Raw genomic sequence first — 16163 nt, 5'->3', positions numbered from 1 at the left:
TTAGTTGTAGTTGGTATTTTCTGGTATGTTGTTAGCAATATAATCATAACCAAAGTGCACTCATAAGTTTTCACATCAAGTAAAATGAGGATTCAAAATCTTGGTTGTCGGAGTTACCAACAGCGTGGCAATATATGCAGGTCATGTTTTCTTGATCATGGTGACTGTCTCAATGACTTGTTATTGTTCTTGGGTAGGAGTTGTGTACTTATTTCTTCCATCGGGCGCTACCAGTGAGGTTGCACTACAAATTAAAACAAGATATTTTGTGTTATAGAACATAGGTTTGAGCCGTAAGGAGCCTGTTTTCAGCCTGTAGGAGCTTGCGTGGACCTACAACGACCACGAGAAGTAGATTTGAAACCTATGGTGTTATTGGGAGTGGAATTTTAACTTGGAGTGGTGTGAGCAGCCAAACACAGTCTCTACATTTCTCTCATTCTAATACATGAAGGAAAATTTATAATGTCGGTCGAGTTTAACATATTTGTGACAGTATGCATCAATCGATAGATTTGTTTGTAGCATTCGAAAAAAAAGTATTTGGTGCATTTTTTTCCTCTGCAGAGAAAGTGGTGGTGTATTTATGATTTTTTTTTTTATTTCTGGAAGTTCATATTTTTATGTGGATTGAGTTTAGTATAAAGTTGGAGAATTTCTTTTCAAAATGGCTAATCCTCTTGGAGAAACCTATTTAAATGAAGATAATATTGGAGAAACCTATTTAAATGAAGATAATAAGTTGGATGGTTTCAATTATGTAAATTGGAATGGTTTCAATTATGTAAATTGGAATTTTAAGCTGCAAATTTTAATGGAAGGCTATGGTGTATGGTCAATAGCAAGTGGAGATGAAGCGAAGCCAAGTGCTAATGGAGGTGCAACAGCTGAGTCAATTCAAGACTAGGAGAAGTTTTAGCATAAGGCCAAGGTATTTTTAAGGACTTTTTTTAAAGATAGTATCACTCCCCTTCGCAGTTCCAAGACCTCTCATGAAACATGGAATACATTTAAGGATTTGTATGAATCTAAAAGTACAAATTGTGTCCTCTCCTTGAAAAGTAAGCTTATTTACATTAAGATGGAAGAAAATGAAACTATTAGTAGCTTTATTTCAAGAATTAATGATTTGAAATATAAGCTAGGAGTCATAGGAGAATTAGTATCTAGTATTGATTTTGTAACAATCACTTTAAATGGAATATTAGAGGAATACAAGATGTTCATTACATGTCTTGTAGCAAGGGAGAAAGTTCCCACCTTTGATGAATTGGCAGGTATGAGGAAGAGAGGCAAAGAAATCTAAAGCCTCAAAATTCAGATCTAGCATTGATGGCAAAATGAAAAAGAAAAAAACCTTTCAAGGGAAAGCCATGGGAAGGAAACAGAGGAAATACACCACAAAAAAGGTCATCATTTTGAAAACCATCTTACATGAAGCCTCAACAAGGTATAACACCTTCAAAGGGTGATTCTAGAATGAAATGTTATTATTGTGGAATGCTTGAGCATGAGTCTAGAGATTGCTATAAAAGAAAGTATGATGAATCAAAGCATAGAAGTAGAAGGAATACAATTCACTTTGCAAATGGAGGTGAAGCTATGAGTCATGATTTTATGAATATTAAATTTTTTGTTTCAAATGCTTTGTTGTCTGTTGAGACTGATGATGTAAATTCATGGTAGGCAGACTTTGGAGCTTCAATTCACATGTCATGCAATAAACACTAGTTTGACAATTTCCATGAAATCAACAGTGGTGCAAACATTAACTTGGGGATGATCGTTCACACTAGATTAAAGGGTATGGTGATGTTCCTGTAACATTACCACAGGAAAATCACCAAATGGTAATGTTAGACATATTCATAATGTAATGTATGTCCCTGGCATTAAGAAGAATTTAATCTTTGTTTCCACCATTACAGGCCAGAGTTCGAAAGTAGAATTTGTGAAATCACGTGAACTTCAAATTCGTTGTTGCAGGTGTGAGACTTGGAGTCTTATATAAGATTGATGTAATAATAAAAATTCATCAAGCATTGGCATCTACACCTATGACAGTTGAAGATATTTGGTACCAAAGGTATGGCCATCTCAATTATCATGATTTCTTGCTACATCGAAAACAACAAATGGTAGAGGGGCTCCCTTTATTAAAGAATGAATATTTTGCATGTGAAGGATGTGCATTAGGCAAAATGCACAGGGAAGAATTCCCTACTAATATAGATAGAAGAAAAAGGGATGTTTTCGAACAAGTGCATTCATATGTGTGTGGGCCTATGCAAACAAGATCATTAGGAGGAACATATTATTTTTTTATCTTCAATTATGACTGTACAAAATATACATGAGGAGAAAGAGTGGTGTATTTGAATATTTTAAAGAATTTAAAAACTTGGTGAAAATCAAATAGGAAAATACATCAAAATCCTCCGATCTGATCAAGGGGGAGAATATGGATTGAGAGCATTTGTTAAGTACCACAAAGACCATGGAATCATACAACAATTCATAGTGCCACATAATCCATAGCAGAATTGCATTGCTAAAAGGAAAAACAGGACCTTGGTGGAATGTACGAAGAGTATGATGAAAGGTAAAATCTTTCTAATGCATTTTGGGTTATCTATTTAAAAAATAGAAGTCCCACAAAAGGTTTGAACCATAAGACACCATTTGAAGCTCTTCATGTATATAAACTAGCAGTAAACCATTTGAGAATATTTTGATGCAAATCTTTTTATCATATTCCAAAAGAGGATAGGAAGAAACTTGATGCTAAAGACATCAAGTGTATCTTTATTGGGTATTGTTCTAATCATGAGGCATATAAAATGTTTGACCCCTCTACACATAAAGTGTTTGCAAGTAGAGATGTCTTGTTCCATGAACATGCAGATGAAGGCAACGTAGATGAAAATTATGATGTGTGGCACATTCCTCCTAGCCTTAATGATGCCAAAGATGAAGCTAAAAAGAAACATAAACATAAACAAGCAGCAGAATCTAGTGACATGGACACCTCAAGCAGTGAAAGCTCACCCAGAGAAGAAAATGGATCACCACAAAGCAAGAGATGGAACAAGAGTAGTGAACTCCCAAGAAAATCATCATGGCATATTCAACTACCTATAAGGTACTATAAAGACTATGCTTTGATGACTAGTTTGAATGTCATAGAACCTCTTGAACTTTAAAGAAGCCAATGATCATGTGGAGTGGAAAAATGTAATGGAGGAATATAATTTAATAATAAGAAATGACACTTGGGAATTAATTGAATTACCTAAAAATAAAGAACCCAGAGGATGCAAATGGTTTTTCAAACTCAAATTTAAAGTTGATGGGAGTGTGAATAGATATAAAGTTAGATTTGTTGTTAAAGGTTATTCACAAAAAGAGGGAATTGATTATGATTAAATCTTTTCACCAATAGCTAAGTTAAATACAATTATATTGATGAATGATTTAGCTACAAAACATAAATGGAAAATTCATCAACTTGATTTTAAATCTGTCTTCTTGAATGGGGAAATAAAACAAGAAGTATATCTTACTCACCCATAAGGGTTAGTTAAAAAGGGACAATAACATCTAGTTTGTAAATTAAAGAAAGCATTTTATGGGTTGAAACAAGCCCCAATATCATGGTATGAAAAGATTGATTCTTTCTTTCTTCAGAAAGGTTTTATGAAAATTCAAAGTGATCATAATCTCTATATCAAAACATATCAAAAGGGGAATGTTTTATTTATTTCCCTGTATGTTAATGATCTTGTCATAACAAGAAATGCTTGTAATAACAGGCAATGATTGTAAATTAATTTATGAAGTTAAAGGGGAGATGTCACGGGTGTTTGAGATGAAAAACCATGGTGAATTTCATTATTGTTTAGGTCTTGAGGTATGGAGAGAAGATGAACAAACTATGACTATATTGGCTAAATATATCACAAAGCTTCTCAAAAGGTTCAAAATGGATCTTTGTAAAGGAGTGTCGGTACCTTTACATCATAATTTCAAATTTTATAGTGACGATGGCTCGGGAGAGGTAGATGGCACATTGTATTATCATTTGGTGGGAAATCTAAAATATCCCACTATAACGGGGCTAGATATTGCATATTTGTTATGAAATCAGCTCACAAAAAGATAGAGAAGATAGATAAACGCCTTCAAAATAAGCCTCTTCAAGGGGGCAACCTCCTTTGGATTACACGAACAATTCTTGGATGATACAAATGGAAATACCCCCTTTCTATATATAAGAGTCTAAGGGGTCATAATGTAATCAGAGCCGGCATAACAATAATAATGTAAGAGCACAACTATAACAATAGTGGGTTTCTATGGGGCATAATAATAACAATACGGGGACTACATGGGCACAACAATATAATAAGGGGGTTACACTAATAACAGTAAGGAGTTACACTAGTAGTATAGGGACCTAACATGCCCCTCTCCTTCAAAAAGTGTTGTCCTCAACGCTTGAGTAGTTCTGGATGCTTCTGTATAAAATTCTCGTCCTCCCATCTGGAATCTTTAGCGGGTAAGTTCTTCCACTTGATGAGATACTCTGATATTGATCAATTTCATAGCTGTCGGGTTCTTGTTTCCGTGACTGCTTCAGGTTCCAATATGATTTTTCCTTCCTTGTCAAGTTTCGACAATATTGTTTGAATTGGGAGCTTGTCACTTATAAACTTCTTTAAGCATGAAACATGGAAAACAGGGGGCACTCGGGAAGATGCAGAAAGCTCTAATTTGTATGCCATAGTACCAATCTTTTGCAGTGCCATGTAAAGACCATAGTACTTTGGAGATAATTTATTATACTTCTTAGCTTGCTTGAGGAATATTTGTTTGTATGGTTGTATTCGTAAAAATACCCAGTCGCCTATATCAAAACTTCTTTCGCTGCGATGTTGATTTTCCTGTTGTTTCATTCGATTCTGTGCCAACGTGAGGTTATCCTTTAAGAGTTGGAGAACTTTTTGTTGTTGAGTGTCTACTTTAGCACCTTCATGAGATATAATATGACCCAAGTATTCCACCTCTTGTACTCCAAAGAAACATTTGGAGGTTTTTGCATATAATTGTTTCTCATCCAATAGTTTGAGCACTCTATCAACATGTTGAACATAATCTTTTCAAGACTTGTTGTAGATTAGTATATCATCAAAAAATACTAACAAAAGTTTTCTAAGGAAGGGTTTGAAAATGGAATTCATCAAACCTTGGAATGTAAAAGGTGCATGGGTAAGGCCAAAAAGCATGACCAAAAATTCATAATGACCCTCATGATTTCTAAATGTTGTTTTCGGAATGTATTTAATGTTCATTCTTATTTGATGATATCCTGCATGAAGGTCCAACTTGTTGAAGTAAATTTCTCCATGCAATTCATCCAATAATTCATCAATGAGAGGAATGGGAAATTTATCTTTAATAGTGAGCTTGTTGAGCTCTCTATAATCCAGACACCTGCGCCATGATCCATCCTTCTTGTGCACCAATACTATTGGAGCAGAGAAAGAACTTTGACTAGGTTGAATTATACCAGCCTCTAGCATTTCTGCAACCATACGTTCAATTTCACTCTTTTGTGCAAAGGGATATCTGTAAGGCCTGATGTTTGGAGGAACACTTCCTGGAAAATGAATAGCATGATCATGATCACAAATAGGTGGGAGACCTTTGGGAGTGCCAAATACCTTGGAGTGAGTGTCCAAGACTTTTTGGAGATCTGGAGAAATAGATGATTTCGACATGGGAACCCCTAGTGAAACTAATTGTGCAATTATGCCTCTTTGTTCTTTCTTTAGAAGTTTTGTCATTCCATTAGAGATGATTGTCTTTCCCGGTTTCCTTGTGATACCCCTTAATTCAACTTCCTTTCCTTCCAAAGAAAATTTCATGAAAAGTTCTTGAAAATTAAACGCTGTTGTACACAAGGATTGTAGCCATTTGGCTCCTAGTACAACATCATCACCGCCCATTGGAATGGAAAGCATTGGGCTATTCAATACATATTCTCCCAAGGATAGCTTGATATTATGGCACTTTCCGGAGAAATTTATGGTTAACAAAGGAATGTTTCTACAACAAAAATATTGAAAGTGAACATAATGTTTCAAATCAAGTTTAACTCAACAATATAAATATTGTTTGGACAAAACATAGGTTCCAAATGTAAGGAATGTTTCTGTAACCAAAATATTAATAATGAACATAATTTGTGCATAGCAACAATCAAACTCATTCACCCATGGAATGGTGACACATTTACCTAAAAACAAGAAAAATATCTCATGTCCATCAATCACGAAGTGGTATTTCTCTAAGGGCACAATGCCAACTTGAAACATTGATTATGTGCAATTTTTTTCTTGGTTTTAATGAGTGAGACTACTAATTAGTGAAAAAGATATATACTTACATGTCTTTCAACTTCCATAACGACATTTTTTTAATGGTGCAGCTGGATTGATTGGAAAGTGCTAGTACCATCCCAATGCATTTTATGTACATTGGTAAAGTGCATTGCTTATCATATTGTAAATGTTGTCTCAGTAAATTTTAAGTACATTAGTTATTATATTGTATTAATTTTATATTATGTTTAATTTGTTAAAATAAAATATACCAATCAATTTTAGAATATACTATTCCTACATTGTTAATTTATAATGCTCCAAAAGGTATCTCAATTGGAGGCTATTGTTTTAAATCTTATAATAAGATATCTCATTTGAAGGCTATTATTTTTAATCTTTAAAAAATAGAGGATATAGCTAATATCATACATTTTTTCATATTAAAAAAAAAAAAAAAAAAAAAATCTAAATAATCTTATAGAAGCTATTTTTTAAAAAAATGAAGGATATAGCTAATATCATATATATTTTTTCATAAAAATCAAAAAAAAACAAAAATCCCAAATAGCCTTTGAAAGTTATTGTTTTTAATCTTTAAAAAATAAAGGGTATAACTAATATCATATATTATTTTCATAACTATAAAAAATTCTAAATAGCCTTCTGATTTTGGCTTTAAATCTAATTTCAATCCTTAAAAAATGGAGTATAGCTAATACCATATATTATTTTCATAACTTAAAGAAATTCTAAATAGCCTTCTGATTTTGGCCTTAAATTTAATTTCATTGTTTTTATGATTTTAGTTGTAAATTTGGCTTTAAATTTAATTCAATTGTTTTTTATAATTTTAGTTGTAAATTTAATTTTAATACTTTTACGATTTTGATTTTGATTTTAAATTTTATATATATATATAGATATAACTTTATTATGGAAATTGCATTGATCATTAAATTGGCTTTAAATTTAATTTCATTGTTTTTATGATTTTAGTTTTAAATTTAATTTTAATGCTTTTACGATTATATATATATATATATATATATATATATATATATATATATATATATATATATAACTTTATTATGGAAAATGCATTGATTATTAAATTAATATGTATTGATACTATGATTTTAAATTTTATATATATATTATTATGAAAAATGCATTGATCATTAAATTAATATGCATTGATATTTTATATATGCATTGATATTTTATAAAAAAAAAAAAAATGCATTGATTATCAAATTAATACTATTTTGATATTTCAATAATATCATACTATATATATAACCAACAAAGGTATTGATTATCAAATCAATACTATTTTAATATAAATAAAATTTATATTATTAACTAATATTAAATTAAAAATGATGAAACATTCTTAAAAAATAATGTGAAATCAATAAGATTAGAGATTATAATGACTAAGCATCAAAATTTGATTGAACACTAGACCAAATGGGATAAATTATGATTTGCTTTGTTCAAATGTGACCCATCAATACGTGGTGAAACTCTCCATCGGCTATGGCCAAAACCTCAATTCAGAATTTATGATTTGTTTGATATTAAGCTGTAATTTTAAAAATGTGCAGAACTATTAGTCCTTACCAAATATCATGATAAAATATACCCCCATTATAGAAGTCCAAAAATGCATACTCAAGTCATTTCGTTATAATAGTATAAAGCAACTTGGTATGAGCACAAGTCCAACGCTAGCGTGTGAGATTGTTTATGGGTGCGCACACCTTATCACAATTTATGGAAATTTGGCATAATTTATTTTCTTATGAAAGTTCCTCTTTTCTTCATGTGTTATCATCTGATAACATTTAGAGCGTATAATGTCACTCCCATGTCAATAGGATTCTTCTTATTCACGGTTAAACTCTCTTGTGCAATCTCATGATTTCAGGCTCATCTTTACAGGATGGTTTCTAGTTATACATAACTATCATTCAGGTCTCCTTAGGTGAGAAACATGAAACCAGGGGAAGTAACTTTCAGTAAACAAGAAAAAAGTCGATTCATTTACAACAATCACGGCAAGACCAAAAGTACTCATTCTGCGTATTTGTGTCTTTATTTCTTTTGGAAAATTGATCTTAAAATGCAGAGGGCTAATGCAAGATAATATGAATAAGCTAGTCCATCTCTTATCTCCGCAATCTTAGTTTAGCACAACGCTTGGTGGGATTTACCTGGTCTTGTTTACCAGACTCTGCTGCTGTACAAAGATGTTCAAGCTGATCATTACAGTGTAAAATACAACGATGAAGAATTGTCTTGTATCTCAATCTCCACTGGATGGCCAGCTTCCATCTACCTAAAGCAGGACAAGCTTCCGATTTACGAGACAAGTCCATGCCTTTGTGTGCCTGCAACCAGTGCAACTTATAGAATGTTCTTATTTCACTAGTTACTATATTGCGCCTTTTTGAGCAAAGTCTGGACCATTTGGGAAAACTGTCCAGCAATATGCAATTATCGTCACGTTTGCCCATTTCTATATCCTGCAAAAGATCAAGAAGGAATTGATTCCCATCAAAATCAAGGCACCTGTTGATTATTTCCTGCAGTAATTCATCTTCCTCTATTGTTGTGGGTAGCTTTGTAATAAGGTTTTCACATCTCTCTAAAAGCCACTTATTGACAGTTGTGTCATTTTCAACAGATATTTGCAATCCTGAAAACGCAAGATGTCCAATCGCCTTGCGAAGATTTGGCGGTGTTCTATGATATCGTAAAGCAGCTAGCAAGGAAAATGAAGGTTTGCCATCCCACTGCAAATAAAGGTGATTCCTCTCCCACTGTTTCACAGTAGACATATCAACATCCAAGTCAATATATATCTTGTCATTTGGATTATCACTGAGAATGAATCCATAATGCTCGAGGAGCTCCAAGTTTGTATATTGCCCATAGCACAGCAGGACCTGCATATTGTGTCACAACAAAAGGGAAAAGAAAAAGTTCTATTAGGAAATACTGTGAGCTATATTACTAAAACAAGACATAGGATGATTTGACTTCAAGGCTCAAGCTTGGGAGATCATTGTACTTTCAAATCCAGGAAATTTTACATTGCAGCAAAAGATCAGTCAATTCCACCTGATGTTCATCACCATTTCCCACTGGGGGTGGCATCTATTAACGATGACTCCAACAACTTAAACATATCTACTGTGACTCAATAACTACAGTATAAAATGATCCCAAAAGGAAATACCTCAATAAAATGAATGTTAATAAATCATAATAAATTTAGAGAGAAAACCCCTTAATATCCCACTTCGCAACTCCCAAACTAAAAGAACAAAGAATGAACGATTAGAAAGAGTAAGTACCAACATACCAAAGTACCACAAATCTATGGTCAAGAACTAAGGCTTGTGATGATACGTGCATAAAAAGCAATTAAATAAATAAAACAATTAGATCAAAAAGAGGTTTTTGTGCATTACAAAAGTAGATATAGAACACTGCAATAATAAAGTACGGCAGGACATCTTTCAAAGGAATAACAAGGTGTTGTACCTTATAGTGGATATGCAATAGTCAAATTCTCTTTGTGCTAATATGGAGATATTTTCGTGGTAGATGTGCAAGAATCAAAATACCAACAACTTTCCAACCAAAATGCAAACCTCTCGGCTGTTCAAAGTCATAAACCAAAACCGCAAGACTTGAAGGTTTCTTCATAAATTGAGATGTACAAACAAATGGTGCATAGAATTTTTGATGAAAAATACCATATGTATTGAAAATTGAAATAGAAGCAAAGCAGAGGAAATAAGGAAAGGAATTTTTAAGAAAAGAAATTCAATTCTTATTCATTATGATCCATATATGATGTGTTCAACCCTTTTGGCACACCCCCACAACCAGACTGTTGACGAACCATGGCCATTGAGATGGGTTGGGGCTCACACCTATAGTGGAAAATGTTGATTTTTATAGTAGCATAAAACACTAGAGCCATTTTACAAACTGATAACTACTTCCAATGGTACAAGTTGACTTCTTTTCAAACATTTGAATCATTAAGCAGTTATACATGAAAATTTCAACCATTAAAACTAAGATCCATATAGTAAAGATCACAATAAGACAATGAACAAGAGACACCAGAAATTACCCTAGGAAAAACCCAACAACCTTTCCTTATGAGAGAATGTCCAATTCAATCTAATTTGTACATCAAAATAACATATTTTTTACCAGATTACATAACAAATATTGACCATCAAGATGACCTCCCACAAGTGATAAGTCAGCCCTCTAAGGCTCTAACAAACTTCCCATATCCACAGGGATATGTCCCACATGCTCTCACATAGTTCCCCAGAGAGTATATTGCCTCAGGTCCGCAAGGTTCCACAAGGCTAATGTGCCAGTGTTCGGCAAAGCTATTGAGAGATCCTAAGTGTAACTTGGAGGAGAGCGAATAGGCTCTATTTATAGCGATTCATCCATGCAAATAGATGTGTCTCTTGGGCAGGCTGACTTGATCTTAGAGGGGTCAACTTGAGCACTTATGGGGTAATAAACCAATAAATATAAATTCAAATTCTATTTTCCTTTTCAATGTCATGAAATTTTCCTTTTACAAATTTTCCTTCAATAAATTTCTCTTTTGAAAATACTGACAGTAGCTAAAAATTTTCAACACTCCCTCTTAGCTAGGGAGGTATTTTTCATTCTCTCAAGATCAATCCCCCGACCAATCCACTGGCCTCTCAGTAAATGACCCAAGGGAGAGTCAGATGTAGAAGTCTTATCATAAAGAATGGTTCATAGCATCAAGTTCATCCCACAAGCCAAAACCAATGGCATCAAGGTCAGAACCCAACTAACCATGGGATCAATCAACATCATTCATGAGGCCAAACTCTCCAACCATATCAAATGATTTCTCAGTCAATCTCAATGACCCAAGAGAGTAATCAAAGTCAATCTCTCCGACCATCCCATTGGTCTCTCAGTCAAAATCAATGACCCAAGAGAGAGAACACAACACCAATCTCCTCGACCAGTCTACTAGTTTCTTAGTCAAACACAATGACTCAAGGGATTAATCAGGATCAAACTCTCCTACCATACCAATGGTCTCCTGGTCAAATTCAATGACCTAAGAGATTACATAGGGCTCGTCTCCCTGACCATAAACAAGGGTCTCTTGGTCAAGCTCAATGACCTAAGGGAGGAATCCCTATCCATTAGGAGAATTTTGAGGTCTAAAATGGACCTCCTAAGAAAATGTACAACCAAAATAAACTTTATAAGAACCAATAGGATTCAATATGATGATGTCAACCATAGGGGAGGATTCACCATTTTTGGAGTAAAAAAGTAAAAAGATTAAAAAATAATAAAATAATAAAACTACTTTTTCAACTCGTATTTTCAACTTATCTCCTTAAAGTTTTACTCAAATTTCGAGCGGAAGCACTTGTTGGATGCAAAATTTAATTCCTTATCCAAGGAGTACCCATATTGCATACTTTCGATGGACCCTGCTACACGAAAAATGAGAAATATATGAAAAAATGTGAAATCACATTTTTTCATGTAATTCTGATTTTTCGTGTAGCAAGGTCCATCGAAAGTATGCAACATGGATACTCTTTGGATGAGGAATCAAATTATGCATCCAACAAGTGTTGCTGCTCAAAATTCGAGTAAACCCATAAGGAGATAAGTTGAAAATACGAGTTGAAAAAATAGTTTTTTCTTTTTCACTGTAAAATTTGATGATGTAATCTAATCTTATTTTATTATTTCCACTATTATTTTATAATTTTCTTAGGAGGCCCAGTTTAGACCTCATAATTCCCCTAATGTCAATATCAAACTCCTTGACTACATAGTCTCTCAGTCCATGACCAAAGGGAGAAATTTTGATCTCGATGTCAAAAAAAGGGTCAATCTCCCAGACCATATGGTCTTTTAGTCAAATGCAATGACGCAAGGGAGAGTACTCAAAATAAGTGCATAATGACCTAAGTGATCAATCCAAGCCTTAGAACCAACCTCCCCAACTATAGGGTTTCTCATTCAAACTCAACGACCCAAGGAAGTAACCAAAACAATCTTCCCAACCATAAACCATGGTTTCTCAGCCATGCCCAAGGAAGATTCATGATATTATACAATCAATGTTTCCTCTCTTCAAGAGATGGATTCTTAATTATTTCAAGTTTCTCTCAAAAGCAAACAAACTTCATCCAGGATAGTGGTTTTGTCAAATCATCAGCAACCTACTCATCAATGTATTTGAGCCTCATAGCTCCTCTTTGGACAATATTTTGGATATAGTGACACTTGATATCAATGTGCTTCGACCTATAATGAAAAAACAGATTCTCATAAAGCTTTACACAGTTTTGAATATATCACGGTTGATTCCAACACCTAATCAAACACACCAGCAAACAACTTTCGAACACAAACTGCTTCACAATAGGCTGAACAATTAGCTATATATTCAGCTTCAGTCGTGCTAAATGCAACTGAGGTCTGCACAATACTCATCCATGATGTCCAGGCTAAGACAACATCCACAAGTGCTCTTCATGTCTTTGGAACATCCAACCCAATTAGAATCTGCAAATCCATGCAACAAATAGTTCAACAAGCAAAACATGTCAGCAACAAAGTCTCGTAGCTTCTTCAAATATGTTATAATGGAGGTGTCTATGGACTTGTTAATTTTAGATAACAATGGTATGTTCTATGCTTAAGAGCAATTTACTTCAATTTCTCTTATTAGCTCAATATCAATTTCCAGATTAGCAATCACATTAACATTGATAGTAAATGCAGATAGAACATAAACAATAAGCAGAAGACAAGAGGACACAATATTTGGTGGATGCCAGGGAAAAACCCCAATGTGGGGAAACCCTTTGATCAAATCTTCTTATTATTCTTCAATAGTTCAGAGAGAGAGTACATCATACAAAATTTACTTGCCCAATCACTATCAAAACAGTCCAGTCAAACAACAGTCAACAGGATGCCCTAACCAGAAGTCAACGCTGGCCAAACCAGCTGAAAATCCCCTCCAAATGAGCTTGGTTAAACCCAGTCAACTCGGCCTCCAAAGACAGTCAGAATCAACCCAGAACAGTCCTAAAATTCTCGGTCAAACTTGGTCAACACAGAGTCAACATTGCAGTGAAAGGTCCTACGGTCAACACAGGTTAATCTACCCCAAATTCCTCAATTTTCATGCCAGGAGATGTGGCATCAAAAGATCGGAGTATCTACCTAAAAATCCCAGTCAAAGAAGGTGATTTGACCCTCCGCCAACGCTAGTCAACGTCCCTACAAATAGCCCAAAACATTCCTGCAATTTATGCCTATAATTTTCAGTCAACCCAAGTCAACGTGAGAAGAAGAAGAGTTGCTCCTTTGTTGTATGAACCAACGAGGAGAGGAGAGAGAAACATGGTTGAGTGATGGTCCAAATGAGGAGAATGTCTCTTATTTATACAATTTGATGAGGGGTGGAGACACATCTATTGGGCTTCATGAGCCTACATTAGACTTCTGGCCAACCTTGACAATTTGCACGTGTGAGAATTAAATTCAAAATCTCACTTCTACTCATCCAAACAAGATGATATTTAGATCAATCTTGCACCTCCCAGAAAGAGGAATCCAATAAAAATATCATCTCCATCATATGACCTCTCCAAGGTGTATTTTGGCCCTAGTTGCCAATTTTAACAACTTGCAATCCATCGTGCCAAATTTCTAAAGGATCTCAACAGAGGTTTCAACAGGCTTATGCCACACTTTCAATCCCAGATAATAATGCATTAGACCAAGATCCTTCCATCAGATCCCTCTTACACTGGACAAAGAGGTCCTCAACCCTAGTCAAAAATAGATCATCAAAATCATGGGCTCATCTCCCGCAACAGATTGCATTCTAAACAACCATCAATTAGAGAGTACCATACACAAGGTGTTTGACTTCATATTCTTCTCTCCCTTACCAATCCCAAATAGTAATGCATTAGACCAAGATCCTTCAATCAGCTCTCTTACACTCAACAAAGAGGCCCTCAGCGCCAATCAAAAATAGATCATCAAAATCATGGGCTTATCTCCAACAATGGATCGGCATTGTTCTAAACAACCATCAATTAGATAGTACCATACACAAGGTGTCTAACTTCATATTCTTCTCTCTCTTACTGAGGTAATCCTTCACTTGATACTTCTAGCCATCTTCATCTTGGAAGTCACAACTGACTTCTTTTCGACATAGATCAAATCTGCTCCCTCTGAGTTCATAGCTCAACACAAGTCTTCTTGTCATTATCTTTGCTTAGTTCTTCCATTCTTTCTATTAGTTGCTACAGTTGTGGCAGCATTCATCATGTACCTGCAATCCTCACTAGGAGGGCATGGAAGAACAATCACAACCAAGCAAGATATACAAAGACAAGAGACTAATAGAAACAACAACAATAGTAATAAACAAGAAAGAGAAATATAAAATACTTATCTTTTAAGAACATGTCGGCTCCCTCTTGATCTTAGCCTTCTTGCATCCAACTTGCAAATCAACCTCGTCCACATCATCATCATGATGTCTTTCTTGCAAGAGCTAGGGTTTCTTCTTTTAGCGGAAACGTCCAATCCTAGGGTTTTATCCAAAGACCCTAGAGCTTTCTTGTTCAAACCCATTTGCATACTAGGGTTTACAAACCCTCAATCTAACATTTTGTCATCAATCATCTTTAGTCAAAATAGCTTGACTTCTTCAAAAAAAACATTGTGGCAATAAATTTCATCATTCCAATATTCAAATACATGAATATTGCTTCGGCCTTACTGAATTCAAGCCTTTCAACTAAAAGTTTTGCCAATTGCATGTCTATCTTGAGAGATCTTTTAGTGCTTAACTTTGAAAGAGGACATGGCCTCTTCATGCAATTGTACATGAAATGTATCTTTCCAGTGCAAAGAATACTTTGTGACAATTTCCAAGGAAAGTTTTCCAAAAATTTGATACTTGTCACTTCAGATCTTCAAAGATTTGATTCTTGCATACAAGCTTTCTTCAAATCTTAACAAGCTCATCTTCTTGAGAATGCCTTTTGCCTTCAAAACTTGAAGGAGGACTTGACCTTTTTAAATGCTTTACAACATCATCATACACGTCTCATATTTTACTTGTGTGACTACAACAATAATGTCATTTTACCTTGCCATATCAATTTCTCAAAGCATGGACTTTTTCATGTTTGTCCTCAAGGAGTCCTACATCAGATATGTCAAGACAGAGCTTCCAAAAGAATTATGACAATACATACCTCATATGTCAAACTTCAGATTTGCAACTTGGACTTCTGGCCTTTCAAATTATTCAGAAGGATATCAGATCGGCTCCTGACAAAGTGTTTTGTCCTTCTTTTATGAATAGAACAGATACCCCTTTAAGCTGACATCAAACTTCTGAATTGATTTAAGAATTCAACCCTTCAGAAGACAAATTTTGAGATCAAGATATTCAATTCAGGAAGACAAATAAGATACTTGCGGCCTATTGGAAGACTTCTCGAACTCATCCACTTGTTTTTTTTTGTGTAAATAAGCTTTTGTATTAACAAGTAAAACATATATTACAAAACTTCTGCCGAGGCAGATTGCTGGTTGCATGGCAAGCCTTACTCAGTAGCAACAGATTGAAAAGAAAAGAGAGAGCTATAGAAGACATAGAGAGAACTGGAGCTGCCTAGAATA

The 16163-nt window shown here is 34.4% G+C and overlaps 1 protein-coding gene across 2 annotated transcripts in view; it reads right to left on the bottom strand.

Annotated features, from left to right (window-relative positions):
- Window positions 1–8446: 8446 nt before the first annotated feature.
- Window positions 8447–16163, bottom strand: part of SDG40 (SET domain group 40) — a 98222-nt gene continuing 90505 nt past the window's right edge. For both annotated transcript variants that reach the window (XM_089439514.1, XM_089439515.1), the window contains one exon: window positions 8447–9337. In XM_089439514.1, the coding sequence (XP_089295640.1) occupies window positions 8558–9337 (780 nt within the window). In that variant the 3' untranslated portion in view covers window positions 8447–8557. The remainder of the gene's footprint in view (window positions 9338–16163) is intronic.

This window comes from Pinus tabuliformis, chromosome 9 (genome assembly GCF_031772625.1).
Source record: "Pinus tabuliformis cultivar Carrire ecotype Pingquan chromosome 9, CPIR1, whole genome shotgun sequence".
Taxonomy (NCBI): Eukaryota; Viridiplantae; Streptophyta; class Pinopsida; order Pinales; family Pinaceae; genus Pinus; species Pinus tabuliformis.
Note: the sequence above shows the minus strand (reverse complement) of the source record. Positions and strands in the feature narration are given on the sequence as shown.